At 45.0% G+C, this 20,881-nt stretch overlaps 1 protein-coding gene and 1 pseudogene across 20 annotated transcripts in view; one reads left to right on the top strand and one right to left on the bottom strand.

The window, feature by feature from the left end:
• The window catches only part of CLHC1 (clathrin heavy chain linker domain containing 1), a 64,671-nt gene that overhangs the window by 43,398 nt on the left and 392 nt on the right, over positions 1–20,881 (bottom strand). For 9 of the 20 annotated variants that reach the window (XM_055240606.2, XM_063618021.1, XM_055240610.2 and 6 more), the window contains exons 2-3: positions 10,949–11,207; positions 4,324–4,511 (exon numbers count right to left, since the gene is read on the bottom strand). The exons of 1 other annotated variant lie outside the window; for it this stretch is intronic. In XM_055240606.2, the coding sequence (XP_055096581.1) occupies positions 4,324–4,511; positions 10,949–11,125 (365 nt within the window). In that variant the 5' untranslated portion in view covers positions 11,126–11,207. Of the gene's footprint in view, positions 1–4,323; positions 4,512–10,948; positions 11,208–12,180; positions 12,868–12,888; positions 14,718–20,706; positions 20,854–20,881 lie in introns of those variants that run through there. 10 more of the 20 variants (XM_063618029.1, XM_063618027.1, XM_063618028.1 and 7 more) reach the window with 8 other exon arrangements.
• Positions 12,978–13,544, top strand: LOC129461533 (cysteine-rich DPF motif domain-containing protein 1-like; annotated as a pseudogene).

Here is a 20,881-nt window from a genome sequence, read left to right as displayed (position 1 = left end):
TTTTTTTTTTGAGACGGAGTCTCGCTCTGTAGCCCAGGCTGGATTGCAGTGGCGCGATCTCGGCTCACTGCAAGCTCCGCCTCCCAGGTTCACGCCATTCTCCTGCCTCAGCCTCTCCGAGTAGCTGGGACTACAGGCGCCCGCCACCACGCCCAGCTAATTTTTTGTATTTTTAGTAGAGACGGGTTTCACCGTGGTCTCGATCTCCTGACCTCGTGATCCGCCCGCCTCGGCCTCCCAAAGTGCTGGGATTACAAGCGTGAGCCACCGCGCCCGGCGGTAATGAAGACTTTTTTCAAGAGGGGCCATGCCAATATCTACAGGAACTACTACAATGGAGAATGATTGGACTCAATCTGAATACGACATGGGCAAGTGGGAAGTGATAGCTAAGGAGCAGGGTGGGGTCAGTGGATGACAAATTACTAAAAGAAAACATCAGATGTGAGGAAAGATTCTGGATAAATTGACCTAAGAGGATTCTTGTTGAAGGCAGGTCACGGTAACTAGACATCACCTGGAGGATGGTTGGGGGATCACATGTCATGGATGGGGGGTTCTTGCTAAACTTACTTCACAGGATTCTTGCTAAAACTGAATGGTGCAGAGATGAATGTGGAAGTCCAAAAGTCAGGCCTAGCTGAAAAGGGTTCAGGGGACCCTGAGTAAAATTTGATCAGGAAGAGAATTTTTGTCAATATATAAATGTCAAAGGGTATTTGGCAAATTAAAAACAAGTTTGGGCCGGGCGCGGTGGCTCATGCCTGTAATCCCAGCACTTTGGGAGGCCGAGGAGGGCAGATCACGAGGTCAGGAGTTTCAGACCAGCCTGACCAACATGGTGAAACCCCATCTCTACTAAGAATACAAAAATTAGCTGGTTGTGGTGGTGGGCACCTGTAATCCCAGCTACTCGGAAGGCTGAGGCAGGAGAATAATTTGAACCTGGGAGGCAGAGGCTGCAGTGAGCCGAGATCATGCCATTGCACTCCAGCCTGGAAGACAGGGCAAGACTCCATCTCAAAAAATAAAAAATAAATAAAAAACGAGTTTGTCAGTAGATAACTGCTGGCTGCTGCTTCTGATTATTATATAGTGCTCTTGGTAACTATTGATGGCTCAGAGTAAGAGCTTGCAGTATTTATGAAAGGATTGTGGAAATAAAATATCCACTGGCTTTATTCCAAATAGATTTGTGCTTATAAACAAAAGATATGTAAAAATAAGCAGGTTTTCAAAAGAAACCGAAAGCAGATACTTGTACATGAATTTTCAGAGTGGCATTATTCACATAGCCAAAAATAGAAACAATCCAAGTGTCCAAAAACAGATGAATGGATAAACAAAATGTAGTATATACATACAATGGAGTATTATTCAGCCATAAAAAGGAATTAAGTTCTAATACATGTTACCACATGGATGAGAAAGTATCTAATTGTTGCTCCTTTCTATGCTAATTTTATGATCTCTATTTTTGACAACTTCACTAAGATGAACCTAGTTGAGTATTTCTTAGTATTTATGATGCTTGGGATTCTTTGGGTTTGTTGAATCTGTGAATGGGTATCTTTCACATATTTTCAGTGTTACATTTGGTAAATGATGGATAAATTATTTTCATAGATAATTTTAAGTCAACTTGGAAAACTATGCAAAGTTTGACCTCCATTTCTGGCAATATGACTGGCCTGATGTTGAGATAGACCTTCCTACTGGGGAAAAGTACTACATAATATATTTTTAAAAAATCTTTCCAAAAGCATCAGAAAGTCAAAATCAGGGCAAAATCTAACAGAAGACAGAAAACTCTCAGCCATTATTTCTTCAAATATTGTCTTTGTCCCATATTCTCTTCATTGTAGAGCTGTGATTAGACATAATAATATGACCTTCTCACTCTGTCCTCCATCTTTTCATAATAGCTTTATTGAGATATAGTTCACATACTTCAAGAATCATCCTTGTAAAGTATACATAGTTCAAGGAATTTTAGTACAGTTGTGCAACCACAACCACTATTTAATTCCAGAACATTTTATTGGCCCCAAATAAACTGGGTACCCATCAACGATCAGCTGAGTAAAGGGCAATTTTCCTTGCAGTCCCAGGGGTGGAGCAGTTTACCTCTGGTTCACCCTATGATGATAGCCTTTTAGCATCCCAGCTTTATACGGTGAGTGTTTCCCAATAGACTACACCAGGTGGAGCAACCTTGGGCTGTGCTTTTTATTCTGCATGCCGTAGTAAAAACTGAAAATTATGGTCACTAGCTTTTAAAAAAATGTTCTCGGGGCCAAAGCAGTTTTAGTGCTCCACTTATCTTTTGTCTTCTGTTAGATTTTGCCCTGATTTTGACTTTCTGATGCTTTTCAAAAGATTTTTGAAAAAATGTATTAGGTAGTATTTTTCCCCAGTAGGAAGGTCTATCTCAACATCTAGCCAGCCATATTGCCAGAAATGGAGGTCAAACTTTGCATAGTTTTCCAAGTTGACTTAAAAGTATCTATAAAAGGCCGGGCACGGTGGCTCATGCCTGTAATCCCAGCACTTTGGGAGGCCAAGGCGGGCGGATCACCTGAGGTCAGGAGATCGAGACCAGCCTGGCCAACATGGTGAAACCCCATCTCTACAAAAATACAAAAAAAAAAAAAAAAAAAGTTAGCCAGGCATGGTGGCAAGAGCCTGTAATCCCAGCTACTTGGGATGTTGAGGCAGGAGAATCGGTTGAATCTGGGAGACAGAGGTTGCAGTGAGCCACGAGCCAAGATCACACCATTGCACTCCAGCCTGGAAAAGAGCGAAACTCCGTCTCAAAAAAAAAAAAAATTATCTATAAAATTAATTTATCCATCACTGACCAAATGTAATACTGAAAATATAAGACTACTTAACAAGACTGAGCATCTTATCCTCTCCCAGTAGGTTACTTACCTTTGTGAATAACAGAATTAAGTGCTCTAATTCAGATAGTAATCATGAAATTGTACTATTAAATCTTCCATGGAGGAAATTACCTGGAGCAATTACCTGCATCCCTTATTTATTTTATTTTATTCCTTTTTTTTTTCTTGAGATGGGGTCTCACTCTGTCACCCAGGCTGGAGTGCAGTGGCGCAATCATGGCTCACTTGTCTCCATCTTTCAGGCTCAACCAATCCTCCCACCTCGGCCTTCCAAGCAACTGGGACCACACCCAGCTAATTTTTTTTTTAACTTTTTTGTAAAGACAGGGACTCACTATGTTGCCCAGGCTGATTTCAAACTCCTGGCCTCAAGCAATCCTCCTACCTCAGCCTCCCAAAGTGCTAGGATTACAGGTGTGAGCCACCCTGTGCAGACCCTCATTTTATGATACAAAATGTGTTCTCAATTATACTAAGAGGGCCAGGAGTGGTGGCTCACGCCTGTAATCCCAGCACTTTGGGAGGCTGAGGCATGCAGATCGCTTGAGCTCACAAGCTGGAGACCAGCCTGGGTAACATGGTGAGACCCCAGTCTCTACAGAAAATACAAAAATTAGCCTGACATAGCAAAACTCCATCTCTACAAAAAAAATACAAAAATTAGCCAGGCGTGGTAGCTTGTGCCTGTAGCCCCAGCTATTTGGGAGGCTGAGGTCGGAGGATCACTTGCACCTGGAAGGCAGAGGTGGCAGCGGGCCGAGATCAAGCTACTGTACTCCAGCCTGGGCAACAGAGCAAGCCCTGCTTCAAATAAACAAAAAGACTATAACTGCCCACTCTTGTCTTTTTGGCCAGCACAGTGGTTCACACCTTTAATCTTAGCACTTTGGGAGGCTGAGGCAGGAGGATTGCTTGAGCTCAGCAATTCGAGATCAGCCTGGGCAACATAGTGAGACCCCATCTCTATTTTTAATATTAAAAAAATTATCTGGGCATGGTGGCATGCACCTGTAGTCCTGGCTATTCAGGAGGCTGAGGCAGGACAACTGCTTGAGACCAGGAGGCAGAGGTCACAGTGAGCCAAGATTGCACCACTGCACTCCAGCCTGGGCAACAAGAGTGAACCCTGTCTCAAAAAAAAAAAAATATATATATATATATAACATATATATATATATATATACACTAAGAGGTACTATAAAAGTTCTCAATTCTCAAACAAAAGTAATATTTTTTAATTGAAGTAAGTAAACAATACAGTAACTTCAAGTTACTAGGAGAAGGTAACATAAAAATGCAGCATTTAAATAAAATCGAAATTCAATAAGACTAAGAACCACCGGCTAGAGTTACACTGGCTAGTTATTATAATCAAGCAACAACTACCATCTTTTGGGCTAGTTACTAAACTACTTACTTTGCTTCAAGTTGGATTGTTCTTTTCCTGTGATATACCAAAGCTGTAGGCTCTGCTGCCAAACCTTTAAGTTTTCCATGAAGACAAAATGTAGTTCTTCGGCCTTTCTTTATTGTCTCAATAAAGGCATCATATTCTTTTTTGATTGAAGTAAGAATGGATTTGTATGCAGTGACATGCTCTATTACCTGAAATATTATTTTTCTGCCTATGGTATTGATTTTTTTTCTAGAAGACTATGGATTGAAATTCTTGCAAATAACATTATAGATTATTTTTAAAATGAAACATGATTAGCAATTAGAAATCTAAACTCTACAGCAAGCTCAAACATAATTGGACACTAAAGGCAATATTTACTAAAGATGTGCTCTTTGTGGAACATTACAGTAGATAATGTGGAGTTTAAATATGAGAGGGAAAAAAGGCCATTTTTGTTCTACTTGGTATGAACACATGCATTATATGATTTCAGTTAAAACTAATGCTAGTTCTAATTTTCCCAGTTCTGAATCTTTTAAATATAATTCTGTATCTTCTCTTACTCGCTCCAAATCTAGTCTCTAACTTCATTTAAACCTTAAAATCCTGGATTCTCTTCATCTCCTTATTTTTCTAACCCATCAGCTCCTATTGGCTCATCAATATTCTCAACATCTAATTGCATTTCTATTCCCAGGATGTCATGTGCAACTGTAAAAAACCCCTCATCACTATACATTCGTGGTTTCAAATGGTGTTTAGGCACAGAAAATCTCTGGAAGGATAACAGAAGAAAATAGAAACAGTGGATGCCTGCAGAGAAGGACAGGAGAAGTAGAATCTGAGATGAGAAGGTCCAGACTTTCCATCGTACAATCTCCTTTACTGGTTTATTTATTCATTTACTTTTTGTTAATCTTATATATGTATTACCCATGCAAAAATAAAGAAACATTTTTAAATGAGTCAAAAAATAAAAATAGACAAGTTTTTTTTTAATTAATTTTTTTTTGCACACAAAAACAATAAACATTTTCTAAAAATACATACAAACAAAAAGATGCATATCAAACATATTAGGAAGGTTGCACATGGGAAGTCGGGGAATAGAAATGGGGGGTGGGAATTAAAATAAATGAGAGAGGGACTTTATATGGATCAGTGATAATAACTCAATCCTCTATTTGACAAAGAAGAAGGAGAAGGAAGAGGAAGAAAAAGAAAGTGGGATAAAGGATCAGAAAGGGAGGAAAATAGAAAAAATTAGAGTATGACTCCAGGGTAGACCTGTTTTGTTGTCACTGAGTTGGTTGGTTGGTTTGTCTGCTGTATTTTTCATATGTTACGCCATGTTGGCCAGACTGGTCTCGAACTCCTAGCCCGAAGTGATCAACTCGCCTCGGCCCCCCAGAGTGCCGGGACCACAGGCGTGAGCCACCACGTCCAGCCCCCACATTGCTTCTGGCCTCCGTGGTAGACCTCCCAGACGGGGCGGTCGGGCAGAGGCGCTCCCCACATTCCAGACGGGGCGGCCAGGCAGAGACGCTCCTCACTTCTTCCCAGATGGGGCGGCCGGGCAGAGGTGCTCCTCACTTCTTCCCAGACAGGGAGGCCGGGCAGAGGTGCTCCTCATTTCTTCCCAGACGGGGCGGCCGGGCAGAGGCGCTCCTCACTTCCCAGACGGGGCGACCGGGTAGACGCATTGCTCATTTCTTCCCAGACGCGGCGGCCGGGCAGAGACGCTCCTCACTTCTTCCCAGATGGGGCGGCCGGGCAGAGGCGCTCCTAACTTCTTCCCAGACGGGGTGGCCGGGCAGAGGCGCTCCTCACTTCCCAGACGATGGGTGGCCGGGCAGAGGCGCTCCTCACTTCCCAGACGATGGGTGGCCGGGCAGAGGCGCTCCTCACTTCCCAGATGATGGGTGGCCGGGCAGAGGCGCTCCTCACTTCCCAGACGGGGCGGCCGGGCAGAGGCGCTCCTCACTTCCCGGACGGGGAGGCCGGGCAGAGGCGCTCCTCACTTCCCAGACGGGGAGGCCGGGCAGAGGCGCTCCTCACTTCTTCCCGGACGGGGCAGCCGGGCAGAGGCGCTCCTCTCTTCCCAGATGAGGTGGCCGGGCAGAGGGGCTCCTCACTTCCCAGACGGGGCGGCCGGGCAGAGGCGCTCCTCACTTCTTCCCAGACGGGGCAGCCGGGCAGAGGCGCTCCTCACTTCTTCCCAGACGGGGCGGCCGGGCAGAGGCGCTCCTCACTTCTTCCCAGACGGGGCGGCCGGGCAGAGGCGCTCCTAACTTCTTCCCAGACGGGGCGGCCGGGCAGAGGCGCTCCTCACTTCCCAGACGATGGGTGGCCGGGCAGAGGCGCTCCTCACTTCCCAGACGATGGGTGGCCGGGCAGAGGCGCTCCTCACTTCCCAGACGATGGGTGGCCGGGCAGAGGCGCTCCTCACTTCCCAGACGATGGGTGGCCGGGCAGAGGCGCTCCTCACTTCCCAGTCGATGGGTGGCCGGGCAGAGGCGCTCCTCACTTCCCAGACGATGGGTGGCCGGGCAGAGGCGCTCCTCACTTCCCAGACGGGGCGGCCGGGCAGAGGCGCTCCTCACTTCCCAGAGAGGGCGGCCGGGCAGAGGCGCTCCTCACTTCCCAGACGATGGGTGGCCGGGCAGAGGCGCTCCTCACTTCCCAGATGGGGAGGCCGGGCAGAGGGGCGGCCGAGCAGAGACGCTCCCCACCTCCCAGACGGGGCAGCGGCCGGGCAGGGGCTGCAATCCCAGCACCCTGGGAGGCCAAGGCAGGCGGCTGGGAGGAGGAGGCTGCCGCGAGCCAAGACCACGCCACCGCACTCCAGCCCGGGCAACACCGAGCACCGAGTGAGCGAGAGTCCGTCTGCAGTCCCAGCACCTCGGGAGGCCGAGGCGGGCAGAGCACTCGGGATCAGGAGCTGGAGACCAGCGTGGCCAACATGGCGAAACTGCGCCTGCAGCCAAAGGAGAAAAAGTGGCGGGCGCCGGAAGTCCCAGGCAGTCCGCGGTGCGGGGCAGCAGTGAGGCGAGTAGATTGCAGCGTGGGCCGCAGAGGGAAAAGAAAGAAAAGGAAGGAAGGAAGGAAGAAGGAAGGAAGGAAGGAAGGAAGGAAGGAAGGAAGGAAGGAAGGAAGGAAGGAAGGAAGGAAGGACTTATAAATAATGTATGGTTTCCAAATTCTGCACATGAGGATTTCAGAGGGATTGATGAATACAGAGAATAGACAGGCTCAATCCCTAATTTTCTCAGAAAGCTGCAATTATGCTTTCTATTCCTGCTACATCTCTAGCCTCTGGTATCGCCCACTGGCTTTCTTTACCTAGGCAATATCTAGAAAAAATTATCTAGGAAGGCATCTGGTCTATCAGCAAATGATATAAGGAGATTATTGATCTCCTGGCAAGTGCCAGGAGAGGATATTTGAGTGGGTGATACCTGTGGTCTTTTTGACATGACCTTACTACCTATCCACCCAAATCAAGAATCCTTAATAAAACACAGGTCATCAATCTGCGGCTTTCCAAATTAACTACCCTGTTGCTCCTGGCCATCTACTTCACATACTCCTCTGATATGCTCCAACAATCCAAGACAACTCAGATATATTAATGAGTAGATAATAAATATGTAGTGGTATCATGATCAGCTCCCAAGTCTGTTTGCTAGAAGAAACAGATTTCAGAAGAGCACTCATGGGAACCTTCAAGAATGCACAGAAAATACACTAAAGTAGAAATATGCAAACTGGCACATCACAGGTTGAATACAGCTGGCAATTTTGCTTAACCAACAAAATATTTTAAAATTTAGGAAATTTCACCCCAAAACCACATTTTCAGCTTCTCTTGGAAACTGAAAAATCTACCTACATGGAACCCCTATTCCTTAATGGCAATAATAGCTGGAGCTTTCAATTACAATCTCCTTTACTGGCTTATTTATTCATGGTTTTATTTGTTTATTTATTTATTTATTTATTGTGGTTTTTCATTTTATGACAATCCCCACCATTCCTTATTCTCTCATAGCCAGCCCACTTAACTCTTTTATATTACCTTGGTGGCCTCTGCAGGCATTTAAGTTTGAGACCCCAGCATTAAGGCTGCCACTAAATCCAAGAAAATAACCATAGCTATATTTACCAGGTACAGGGGTCTAAGGGAGAAGAGGAATGGTTTTCATTCCACCTCGGCTCCTACATATGGATCTGAACTATTTGTACAATATGCTACAGGAACACAAAAGGTCAGCCACTTTACAGAGTCCAGCTACCTCCATATCCCCTCCCCTCTTTTCTTTTTTGGTACAGACAGAGTCTTGCTATGTTGCCCAGGACGGTCTCAAACTCCTGGCCTCAAGCGATGGTCCTACCAATCCTCCCAAAGTTCTAGGATTACAGACATGAGCTACTACACCCAGCCCAGTAAGTCATCCATTTCTAAAAAAGTTCATTCTTCCGAGCTTTGGTCTTCTCTGCTTACTAGGTTTTTCGCTCACCCTACAGTCCACCCCCAACTCTTGGTATGAGTTTCAAGTCCTCCTTGCTTTGATTCAGGTATGATTCTCCAGGTCAAACCATCTATCTTTGATTTTAAACACAATTTGGTATTTGTTCCCCGGTTCCAAGTACCCAGAGATGCAAGCTGACACTTTTATCTTCTGCCCAACTAGTTCCTTTTAAGATGATAGGAAGATCAAAGAAGACAGTCATTAATAGTTCATTAACAATCAAATGTGCTAAAATAATGTGAAAATGAAGAAGGTAAGTTATCTGTTATCAAGAAGCTAGAAGAAAAGTTTCTCTAAGTACCAAATGATTTCCATTTCTAGATCCCCTCTCAGTCCTGAAGAACAGAATTCTTTACAAGGTAAAATTTACAATTATGCAGTGTGCAAATAGTACAAATGGAAATCTTTTCTCCTCACCAGGAGAAAAGAAACAGGGACCATATATGTCAATATTATTTTCTATTTAACACCATATGTTTTCTCTAGGAATTAAATTTACCAACAATACCTCCAAAATGACTTCACTATAACTACATTAATGTAAAGCAATGAGCTCTTCATGTAAGAAAAATTCTGACAAGTGTTAGCACTTGGGCATGCAAAGATATACATGTTACAGTTATGACTTTCCTTTGCTAATTTCACACAGTAGAGTCACAACATGACTCTTGATATTTATAAAACCTATTCAATTCATTACCTTTATTTAAACATTCATTCAATACATTCCTTAATAACTAAAACACCAAGAGCAATATCATTGATCCTAACAGCATATAAAATGAAGCTAACCTGCCAATATACTACTTCTAAAACACAGATTTTCTGTATGATATAAAAGGAAGGAAAGACTCTGTTTCTCTATTTTATACTCCTATGAATACGTGTCAACTTTCCTTATTCTACTGGTAGGTGTATATCACTATCTGAAGCTCACTTTCCCTTAGAGTGAGGCGCTAGGTTTTTATTTAGAAGAGAAATAAGAGTCATAGTGTGTAATGTTTAAAAATTAAAAGACTGAGTTTCTATTTTGCCTGTGGCAGTTTTCTCAGAGACCAACAGTTCACTGAAGTCTTAAGCCAAGTACTTCCTCTGGCAAAGAGGAAAGATGCTGATTTCATTTATTTCACTGTCAGAGCATCTTCCGGGGATGGGGTGGAAAAAAAAGCTGCATAAATAAATTAGGATTGGTGGGCAAACTGCAATTGTTTAGAAGGATAATAGGTATTTCTAAAATCTTAAAAAGCAAAATCAAATATGTTCCACAAAGTCAGAGCATTTTCTAAGCTGATCTCCATATTTCCAATATTAATTCCAGTCTAATTCCTTGTAAACCATGACTAGATAATTCTAGATAGAACTCCAATCTACAAGGAACCTCAATTTAATGTTAGATCAAATCTAAACCAAGATTTTAATGATACCACAAACAAACTCAAAATAACAAGGAAGTATCATGTTCCTGCTTGCAGCCCAATTCCTAACAAATCAGATGATACTTTTAGATGAAAAGGTCAAAATTATTATCAGAGGGTACATATAGCCAGGTAGCTGATCAAAAACTGATAGTCTGGGCTAGGCACTGGTAGTTCATGCCTGTAATCCCAGCACTTTGGGAGGCCAAGATAGGAGGATTGCTTGAGGCTGGGAGTGCAAGACCAGCCTAGGCAACACAGAGACCTTGTCTCTACAAAAAATTTTAAAAATTAGTCAGGAGTGGTGGCACAAGCCTGTAGTCCAAGCTATACAGGAGGCTGAGGCAAGAGGATCACTTGAACCCAGGAGTCTGAGGCTGCAGTGAGATATGAGTGTGCCACTGCACTCCAGCCTGGGTGATACAGTGAGACTCTGTCTTTAAAAAATATATAAAGGAAACTTATAATCTGCTCTCAAGCTAAAATAACTGAAACACTCATTCAGTCAGGAAATACAAATCTAGAATTGCATTTTTCCCATTCATGCCTTTCTGAGAAATTGGATGAACTTCTCAAAATCGGCAAACGGAATGCGATCATTCAAACAGTGGTGTTACTAAGGCAGGAATATTGGTTGTCAACATAGATCATTGCTATCTTCATGAAAACTTAATTGTCTTAAGAGCATTATGATACCTTATCAAAAACATTTCGGTATATGATGTAATATTCATCAGCAGGTCCTTCCTCACTACAGCCCAGTCTTTCAGTTTCTGTAATTATGTATCTTTGCATACTTTCCAAAAATTCCTTGTCACTTCTACAAATGATAGGTGGGAGAACTGCATGTTTTCTTATTTGATGAACTGACATATTTGACAATCTTCACACTTGTTCACTGAAGAACAGCTAAATCTTGACCTGCTCTTGCAACAAAGCCAAAACTTTGATAAGCCTGAAAGAAAAAAAAAGAGCATCAATTAATATAATAATTTTTTACATTAAGTCAAATATTGATCTAAAAATGTATTTTTTTAGAAAAAAATTTCCCATCTGTCTCTGTGATAAATACTTCAACCTATGCATTAAAAGGTCTATGCTGCCAAGCGTGGTGGCTCATGCCTGTAATCTCAGCTCTTTGGAAGGCTGAGGCAGGTGGATCACCTGAGGTCCGGGAGTTCGAGACCAGCCTGACCAACATGGAGAAACCCTGTCTCTACTAAAAATACAAAATTAGCCAGGCGTAGTGGCGCATGCTTGTAATCCCAGCTACTCGGGAGGCTGAAGCAAGAGGATCGCTTGAACCCCAGAGGCGGAGTTGCAGTGAGCCAAGATCGTGCCATTGCACTCCAGCCTGGGCAACAAGAGCGAAACTCAAGTCTCAAAAAAAAAAAAGGTCTATGCTTTTCCACTGCCATATGCTGCTGCTCTGGGACAGAAATACCAAACACCAGTCAATGAAGAGCTCTTCTCTTCCTAACTGTGCACAACTCCTCTCACATGTATCATATAATTGATGGTTTCTCACTTTCTAATAGAAGGTTTGGTATTTTATATGTATTTGTGTCATGTGGGAAAACTAGTTTGTATGCCTCTTGACACAAACAAGGTCAAATATTTTATGACCCCGGTGCTTATCTGGCCTAGCTTCATCCAGTACACAATAGCTATAAATAATGTATTTATTTTTATAATAAACTTTATTATAATTCTCATCTTTAATATTAAAGTACCAAGCAAAAAGAGGTCAGGCCTTCTGCTAAAATCCATCCCTCAATGTTGTCAAAAATAACAGTATTTTTCAGAGTATAACTTTCAAACAGCCGCATTACACTGCTTTCAGTAAAGAATCATGGGCGGCTGCAGCCTGGCGGGGGCGAGCGCGCTGTGGGCCGGCCCCGCGTAGCCTCAGGGAACCTCCTGCTCACCGGGACTGAGTTCGCCGCCTGAGTGGCCTGCTGTGCTCCGAGCGCCAAGGGTCGGCGCGGCCGCTCTCGGCTTTGGGGACCGGATGGAGAAGCGGGGTGTCGGCCTCGGGGGACGGTCTCCCCGACCTCGGGCGGTGCTGGGGCGAGGGAGGGCGCGCGGAGGCTTGCGGGGACCACTGGCGCCCCCTGGCCAGCTCAGCGGTCCCTGCTCACAGGCACCGCCCCAGGACGCCCCGGTGTTCAGAAGAGAAGCGGGATCAGGTTCACGCACACCCGCGATCGGATCGTAACTTTTTTTTTGTTTTTTTGAGACAGAGTCTTGCTCTGTCGCCCAGGCTGGAGTGCAGTGGCGCGATCTCGGCTCACTGCAAGCTCTGCCTCCCGAGTTCACGCGATTCTCCTGCCTCAGCCTCCCGAGTAGCTGGGATTACAAGAGCCCGCCACCACGCCCGGCTAATTTTTGTATTTTTAGTAGAGACGGGGGTTTCACCATATTGGCCAGGCTGGTCTTGAACTCCCGACCTCGTGATCCACTCCCGACCTCGTGATCCACTCGCCTCAGACTCCCAAAGTGCTGGGATTACAGGCGTCAACCACCGCGCTCAGCTGATCGTTAACTTTAAAGTCATTGGTAACCCACGCTTCCTGGAGTTGCATTTAGGGTCACTCAGCGGCGAAGCCCATACAACTTGATACGCCCTTACACACCAGGCTCAGTTCAGGCGAAGGGAGGTCACAGCCAGGAGCCAGGGGCCAGCTGATAATGTACTTGATTCCATAGCCAAAGAAGGAGCAGGATGGTGTCCCATGCAGAGTGCCGCCCTCTGGGAGTGTTTGAGTGTTAACTCTATGCCTTGACAGCTCCCTACTGCTACTTGGGGCAGAAGCTCCCCCGACACCCAGTGGATGGTCCTCCTGGAGGAAAGCTATGTCATGAAGGATCCCTTCACCTCCGACAAAGTCAGATTCCTGATCCTTGGCTGGCGCTGGAGTTTGTGCAGCAGGCTGTGTGGCCAGTGTACTCGGAGTGATCCCGGAGTCTGAGAAGTCCCCGAGCATCTGCCACACGGCGACAGGCACACAGGGGAGCCGTATCAACAGCCAAGGGGGATGAGATGGGCCAGGGCGGGAGGAACCTCCACAGTGCGGCGTAGGGAGTCTGAGGCGCATGGAGGAGCTGGCGGTCCAGGAGAAGCTGAGAAAGGAATACTGGAAAGGAGTGCAGTTTATTCTACTTCAAGAGATTCTGCCTCCCTTGTGTCCATGAGAACATCAGTGCTTTTCCTCAGGAAATTCAGCAAGACTTGGAGTAAAGCAAAGCTCCGTCAAAGAGGCCCCCCAGCCAGCCCGGTTCTTGGACGTGAGTGCAGCCGGGGCTGAGTCAACGGGCAGCACCCTGCACGGAGCTCCTGGGCCAGCCTGCGCCACAGATGCTGCCAGGCCGGGAGCCGCTGTGCCCGGCCTCGTTTCTGGACCATTGGGAGCAGCACTGCAGCCCAGGGGAGCTGGAGTCCAGCTTGGAGCAGCCATAGGCCCAGGGAGCTGTGCCACAAAGGTAGCCCAAAGGCAGACAATACCAGACCAGACACAGCCGGGAACCCGGCCAGGCGCCCCCGCATGACCCTCAGGGCCGAGGCCTGAGTGAGTGCTGCTCACATGTGACTGAGAGGGATGACCTCCTTCAGCGAGGCAGTTCCTAAGAGGCCACCTGCAGGTCCGTGTGGAGGAAGACGCCATGCTGTCTCGGGGCCATGGCGCAAGGTAGTGGCTGCAATGGTCTCTGTAAGGAAAATCACTGGCAGCAGTTGCCTCTGGAGCCAGTCTGGAAGGTCTAGAGCGGGATAGAATTACTTCCCATCCTTACGTGATGCTTGGAAAATGGTTTAACCTTGATCATGTACTATGTTTATAATTAAAAATCCAAAGAACCAGCTAATGCTGGGAAAAGGAATCTTCCACTGAAACATTTGGATACCTGACATTCTCCCAGGGCACTCTGGACCCGGCAATGGTTGGGGTCTACTGGGAAGCTGAGTGCTGGCTTACAGTCTCTCCAGTTCCCTCAGGCTCTGGCTTCAGCTCAGGCCCCTCCAATCTGTCTCCCCTGACCCCAAGTCAGGAATGCTGTGGGCTTCCTGCCCTCACCCCGCACCTCATGACCATCACGCTGCCTGCCTGCTTGCCGCCTGCCATCTCGAATTCAGTCCTGGGTGGCTTCGAAGCCCGGCCCCACTGCCTGCCAGAGATTCCTGCAGCATCCCCTCCTCCAGGCTCCCCATCTCCCTGAAGCTTCCAGGTAGCAGTTGGTGGGGCACTGATCTGTGAGCTCTGGAATGTCTGCTTAGAGTTCTGAGAGGCAGGAACTGCTCTGTCTTTGTAACTACTCAAGGCCAACTGTCACGTGATGAAGGAATGAATACAGTTTTTACTGAAAGGCCGGGCGTGGTGGCTCACGCCTGTAATCCCAGCACTTTGGAAGGCTGAGGCGGGCGGATCACGAGGTCAGGAGATCGAGACCATCTGGCTAACACGGTGAAACCCTGTCCCTACTAAAAATACAAAAAAATTAGCCAGGCGTGATGGCAGGCGCCTGTAGTCGCAGCTACTCGGGAGGCTGAGGCAGAAGAGTGGCGTGAACCCAGGAGGCGGAGGTTGCAGTGAGCTGAGATCGCACCACTGCACTCCAGCCTAGGCAACAGAGCGAGACTCCGTTTCAAAAAAAAAAAGAAAGAGAGTTTTTACTGAAAAAAAAAAAAAAATTGTCCAACTGAAGTTGGATACAGAAGTTGGTTCCTAAGATTTAGTCACATTAAGTTCAAACAGAACTCTTGGCTTGCTTAATAATGGCTGGCAAGGCAAAACATCGTAACTTTTTCCCTAATTACAGAAGCATACTCCTGGTATAAAATTCAGAAGATATAAACCAAACAAAATTAATGAAATAAATATCTATTTAATATTTTGGAATATTTCCTTCCAAACATTATAAAACTTGAAATTAAACTCTATATTCAGTTGTGCATCCCATTTTTTTCACTTAATATTAAAAGCACTTTTTCATGTTGTTAAATCGTTTTTTAAAACATGACTTCTAAAGCTTACACAGCATTTCACAGTATGATGTTCCATTAATTTATTCCCCCATTGTCAGATATTTTCACTATTTTTGTTTTGTTTTGAGACAGTCCTGCTCTGTCGCCCAGGATGGAGTGCAGTGGCGTGATCTCGGCTCACTGCAACCTTCACTTTCTGAATTCAAGTGATTCTCCTGCCTTAGCCTCCTCAGTAGCTGAAACTAGAGGTACAGGGCACCATGTCTGGCTAACTTTTTGTAATTTTAGTAGAGATGGGGTTTCACCTTGTTGGCCAGGCTGATCTTGAACTCCTGGCCTCAAGTGATCAGCCTGCTTTGGCCTCCCAAAGTGCTGGGATCACAGGGATGAGCCACTGCACCCAGCTGCTATTTTCACTAATATAAACAATGCCATGATAAGTAAGTGTCTAAATCAATTGTATCATGTTCTGACAATATAATTGATATCTGGTTATCTGAATAACATATACAGCCTGTAAATACTGCCCATAGCCATATACAGAAGAGGAGACACCAAAATAATTCTAAAGATTAAAAGGCCAAAATTATCTTCATGTTGATGAACTGGACAGCAAAAAGTCAATTTATAAATTAATATAAAGTAGTTCCAGCAAGGGAATAACTCATTAATGAATCAAGTTTTCCTAAATGAGAAATACATTTTTTTATTCATTCATTCAGCCAGTATTTATTGAGTGTCAACAAAGCACCAGGCACCATTTCACAGCTAGGAATTTGGCAATAAGTAAGACAAGGTCCCTGGCTCCTTGGAGCTTATGATCTAGTAGGGGAGACAAACTATAAATAAATAATATAATTTCAAATAGTAAAAGATAACCAGGCGCAGTGGCTCACGCCTATAATCCCAGCACTTTGGGCAGATCACGAGATCAGGAGTTCAAGACCAGTCTGACCGACATGGTGAAACCCCATCTCTACTAAAAATACAAAAATTAGCCGGGTGTGGTGGCACATGTCTATAATCCCAGCTAATCAGGAGGCTGGGGCAGGAGAATCACTTGAACCCAGGAGGTGGAGGTTGCAGTGAGCCGAGATGGCGCCACTGCACTCTAGCCTCGGCAACAGAGCAAGACTCCATCTCAAAAAAAAAAAAAAAAAAAGTAAAAGATAAAAGTCAAAAGAGGAAGAACCAGGTGTTATCATTAGGGAGGGGGTAGTGATATTTGGACACCAGTGGCTTCCTACAGTATTACCCTTAGGATAAAATCCAAGTTCCTTTACTTGGCCTATTAGTGCCCTTCAGGAACCAATGACTCTTGTTCTTTGACCAAATTTACTCTCTTCATGTCCCTGTCCTTTGCCCCATATCCCCATCCCCACACCCATGAACTTCCTCTCTTACCTTAGGATCTTACATAATTCTCTCCCCCTCCCTGCAGACCATCCTCCTATATTACCCCCAATCCCCAAAACACATACATACTATCACTTTGATTCACTTGGCTTTTACTCTTTCTTCAGCTTCAGGAAAGCTGTCCTGGATTCCCTTAAAATTGGTCAGATGCCACTGCTATGTTCTCCCATAATACTGTGCACTTCCTCCATCATGGTATTATCCTTCTACCACACTGCCTTACAGACTTCCTGTTTATATTGTGTCTCATCTGTTAGGCTGTAAGCCTGACAAGATCAGGAAACAAAATGTTCCCATTCCCCATTATCCCTCCTCCACCATATGCATTCAAGTGCATAATGCGGTTTCTAGCAGAGCAGTACTCAAACATATGTTTGCTGAATAATCAGTAATCACTGAACAATAATCTAGTCTATTCATAAGACATTGGACTTGTGATGCTCTCAAACCAGAACACAGCTAAAGTGATTGTTCCTTAGCATCTACAAAATGCCATTGAGTTACATAAACCAATGAAGATTACCATTCATTCATATTAGACATTTAGGGATATGTTGACAAGTCACAAGGATTCCCAGTCAAGTGTTTCAGGTCTAGTAAATGAGCCACTGCTACAAAGCAGAAAAGGCAGTGTGACAGAGGTGAGCACAATGGGCTACAGAAGGCCAGAGGTGCATCTCATCAGCATGTGGAAGGGGGCAAGGAAACATTAGGGAAAACATCTAGTAAAACAAAATCTAGGGCAATGCTTAAGTTGTGTTACATTTATTTACTCAATATTTGGGGGACACCTATTGTTTGTCTGCCATTATTCTAGACAATGGAGGCACAGGATTGAACAAAACAAAGTCCCTAATCTCATAGAGGTTACATTCATGTAGAAACAGACAACACACAAGAAAAAAAATAGGCCAGGCACAGCGGTTCATGCCTGTAATCCCAGCACTTCGGAAAGCTGAGGCAGGTGGATCACTTGAAGTTAGGAGTTCGAGATCAGCCTGGCCAACATGGCAAAACCCAGTCTCTATTAAAAAATACAAAAATTAGCTGGGCACAGGGGCTCACACCTATAATCCCAGCTACTTAGGTGGCTGAGGTATGAGAATCATTTGAACCAAGGAGGCGGAGGTTGCAGTGGGCTGAGATCATACCACTGCAATCCAGCCTCGGTGACAGAGGGAGACTCTGTCTCAAAAAAAAAAAAGAAAAAAAAGAAAGAAAAAAAATTATATATATATATATATATATAGAAATATAGTATGACAGATAGGGGTTAAGTTGTATGAAGAAAAATAAAACAAGGTATGGGGGATAGAGAGTAAGGAAGGAGGGAGGATGCTATTTTCTATAAGGGCAGTAAGTCAGGAAAGACAAAAGACCTCACTGATAAGGTGACATTTCAGAAATCTGAAAATAGCAGGTCATGTAGATTCCTGGGAAATGAGTGGTTGAGGCAAAGAGAGTAGCCAGTTCAAAGGCCTCAGGGTGGGACAACACATTTGAGGAACAGCAAGAGGGCCCATGGGGCTAGAAGAGAATGAGAAAGGGAGAGAAGAGATGAGACCAGAGAGGTAACTGCCAGATTATGTAGCATGTAGGGTCTTGAGGGCAGAACTACTATCAGCCCAGGGGGTACCTTTGTGTGGTTTAGAAAAAGAGGTCCCTTTCTCTGGGCAGACTTGGCAAGAGGAGCAACACTGGACTATGGCCTCTACTTGTTCCAGCACTGGAGCAACAGCCTCACTTGTAAGAATTTAGGCTTTCCTCTGAGTGACATGCGAAGCCTTTAGAGGCCTGTGTGCAGAAGAGTGGGACAGCTGACTTAACATGTTAAAGAATTGTTCTTGGCCAGACATGGTGGCTCATGCCTGTAATCCCAGCACTCTGGGAGGCCGAGGCAGGCAGATCACCTGAGGTTGGGAGTTCGAGACCAGCCTGACCAACATGGAAAAACTCTGTCTCTGCTAAAAATACAAAATTAGCTGGGCGTGGTGGCGCATGCCTGTAATCCCAGCTACTGGGGAGGCTGAGGCAGGAGAATCACCTGAACCCAGGAAGCAGAGGCTGCGGTGAGCCAAGATTGTGCCATTGCACTCCAGCCTGGGCAACAAGAGCAAAACTCCATCGCAAAAAAAAAAAAAAAAGAAAAAGAAAAAAGAATTGTTCTTGTTGCTCTGTGGAAAACAGATTATAGGATGCAAGGGTCAAAGCTGGAAGTGCTGTTAGGAAGCTATTGCAATAATCAAGGCAAAAGATGATGGTGGCTTGAATCAGGGTGCTAACAATGGAGGTAGTGGAAAGAGTTCTGCATATATTTTGAAAATAAAGCCAAGATCTGCCAAGGTAGATAAGATGTGGGATATAAAAGAACAGTCAAGGATGACCATAAAGTTTCTGGCCTTAGTGACTGGAGAAATGGGAATTGCCATATATAAAGATAGGAAGAACAATTTCATGAAACTAAGCGTTTGGGGCCTGTCCATTAGAGATGTTGAGTAGATAGCTGGATATGTGAATATGAAGTTGAGGTAAGTGGTCTGAGTGACAGATAAGTTTATGAGTCATTTGCATATGATGATACTTTAAAAGTTATTAAACAAAATGAGATAACAAAGAAAATGCAGACAAAGCAGAGGTCCAAGGACTGGGCCTTGGGGATACTCCACAGTTAGAGGTCTGGCAGATCAAGAGGAAGCAGCAAATGAGCCTGGAAAAGAGCCTCCAGGGTGGCAGAAAAACTGAGAGGTGAAGTCTTTGAAAGGGTTTCAAAAAGAGATGGAATGAGCAACTGTGTCAAATACTGCTGACAGATTAAATAAGATGCAATGACCATTGAATTCAGCAACATGGAGGTCATTAGTGACCATTACAAGAGCTATCCCATCAGAATGGTGGGGACAAAAGCCTGACAAGAGTAGGTTCAGACATGGGAAGGGAAAGATTAGAGACAATATGCACAAGCAACTCTAGGAAATTTTGTTGTATTGACTAGTTGGTGGACTATAGGATGAAAAATGTTCCAGGAGGCAGGGCGTGGTGGCTCATGCCTGTAATCTCAGCACTTTGGGAGGCGAAGAAGGATGGATCATTTGAGGTCAGGAGTTACAGAACAGCCTGGCCAACGTGGTGAAACCCCATGTCTACTAAAAACACAAAAATTAGCTGGGTGTGGTGGTGGGCGCCTGTAATCCCAGCTACTCGGGAGGCTGAGGCAGGAGAATTGCTTGAACCTGGGAGGCAGAGTTTGCAGTGAGCCGAGACCGCGCCACTGCACTCCAGCCTGGGCAACACAGCGAAATTCCGTCTCACGAAAAAAAAAAAAATGTTCCAGGAAGAAGGAACGATTGGATTCTTCAGAAATGCCAAAACACGGGAGAGCATAAGTCAGGAAATTAAATTAGCTTTATTTACTAAAATGTAGAGTAATGGGGTTTAGCAGATTAGGTTGTAAGGAAGGCAGAGGCTGAATGTCATTCTAAGAAATTTGAGTTGTATCCTGAAGGTGAGGTATTTTAAGTAAAATAATAACACACATTTACCTTTCAGAATGAATATTTTGGAGGCAATAGCGAAGGTGGGTTAGAAAGGAGGAAAGGCTGGAGAGAGATAAAGAGTTAGATACGGAACCCCTACAAGAGAAAATTAAGGTCTGAATTTGGGGATGGGGTCGCAGGCGGCAGAGGATGAAGAAATAAATACAGAAGACATTAGAAAGGACCCTGGTTTGTGGAGTGGAGAAAGGACAGGGGGAACTTGCTTCTAATTGGCCTCCTTGCCGGAAGAAGCACCCCATACCTACTCCAAAAACTTCCTCTCAGATCCAAGACTCCCAATGCCCAAATTTGGAAATTCTACAACTAAATAACCATTCTGCAGGTTTCTTTTCCGTACGGCTTCACTTTAAAATTTGAAAACTCCTGAGTATTAAAGCGTGATCACACTAAAGAGTAACACACAAGACCCAGACCCTTCCCTAAGCTAGCAAAGACTCAGCGGTTGAAAGCAGGGAAGGGATACAGACGAGAAAGGGCTCAATCCCTGCTTCCGAAGATTTCACCTATTTTTCAGTTTGCCTGGAACAAGCCACGCAGATTCCCTTTCCTCGGAAGCCTAGGGAAGGTCTGGTAGATTGCTGATTCACTGCCCTTCACCGCTTCTACAAATGGGTGAATGACACCTTTCGTGCCCCGCACCCTTTGTCCGCCCCTTAACATTTGCTCCTAGCCACTTCC

Source organism: Symphalangus syndactylus, chromosome 14, assembly GCF_028878055.3.
Source record: "Symphalangus syndactylus isolate Jambi chromosome 14, NHGRI_mSymSyn1-v2.1_pri, whole genome shotgun sequence".
In the NCBI taxonomy this organism is placed as follows: Eukaryota; Metazoa; Chordata; class Mammalia; order Primates; family Hylobatidae; genus Symphalangus; species Symphalangus syndactylus.
This window is presented reverse-complemented; position numbering and strand designations above follow the sequence as displayed.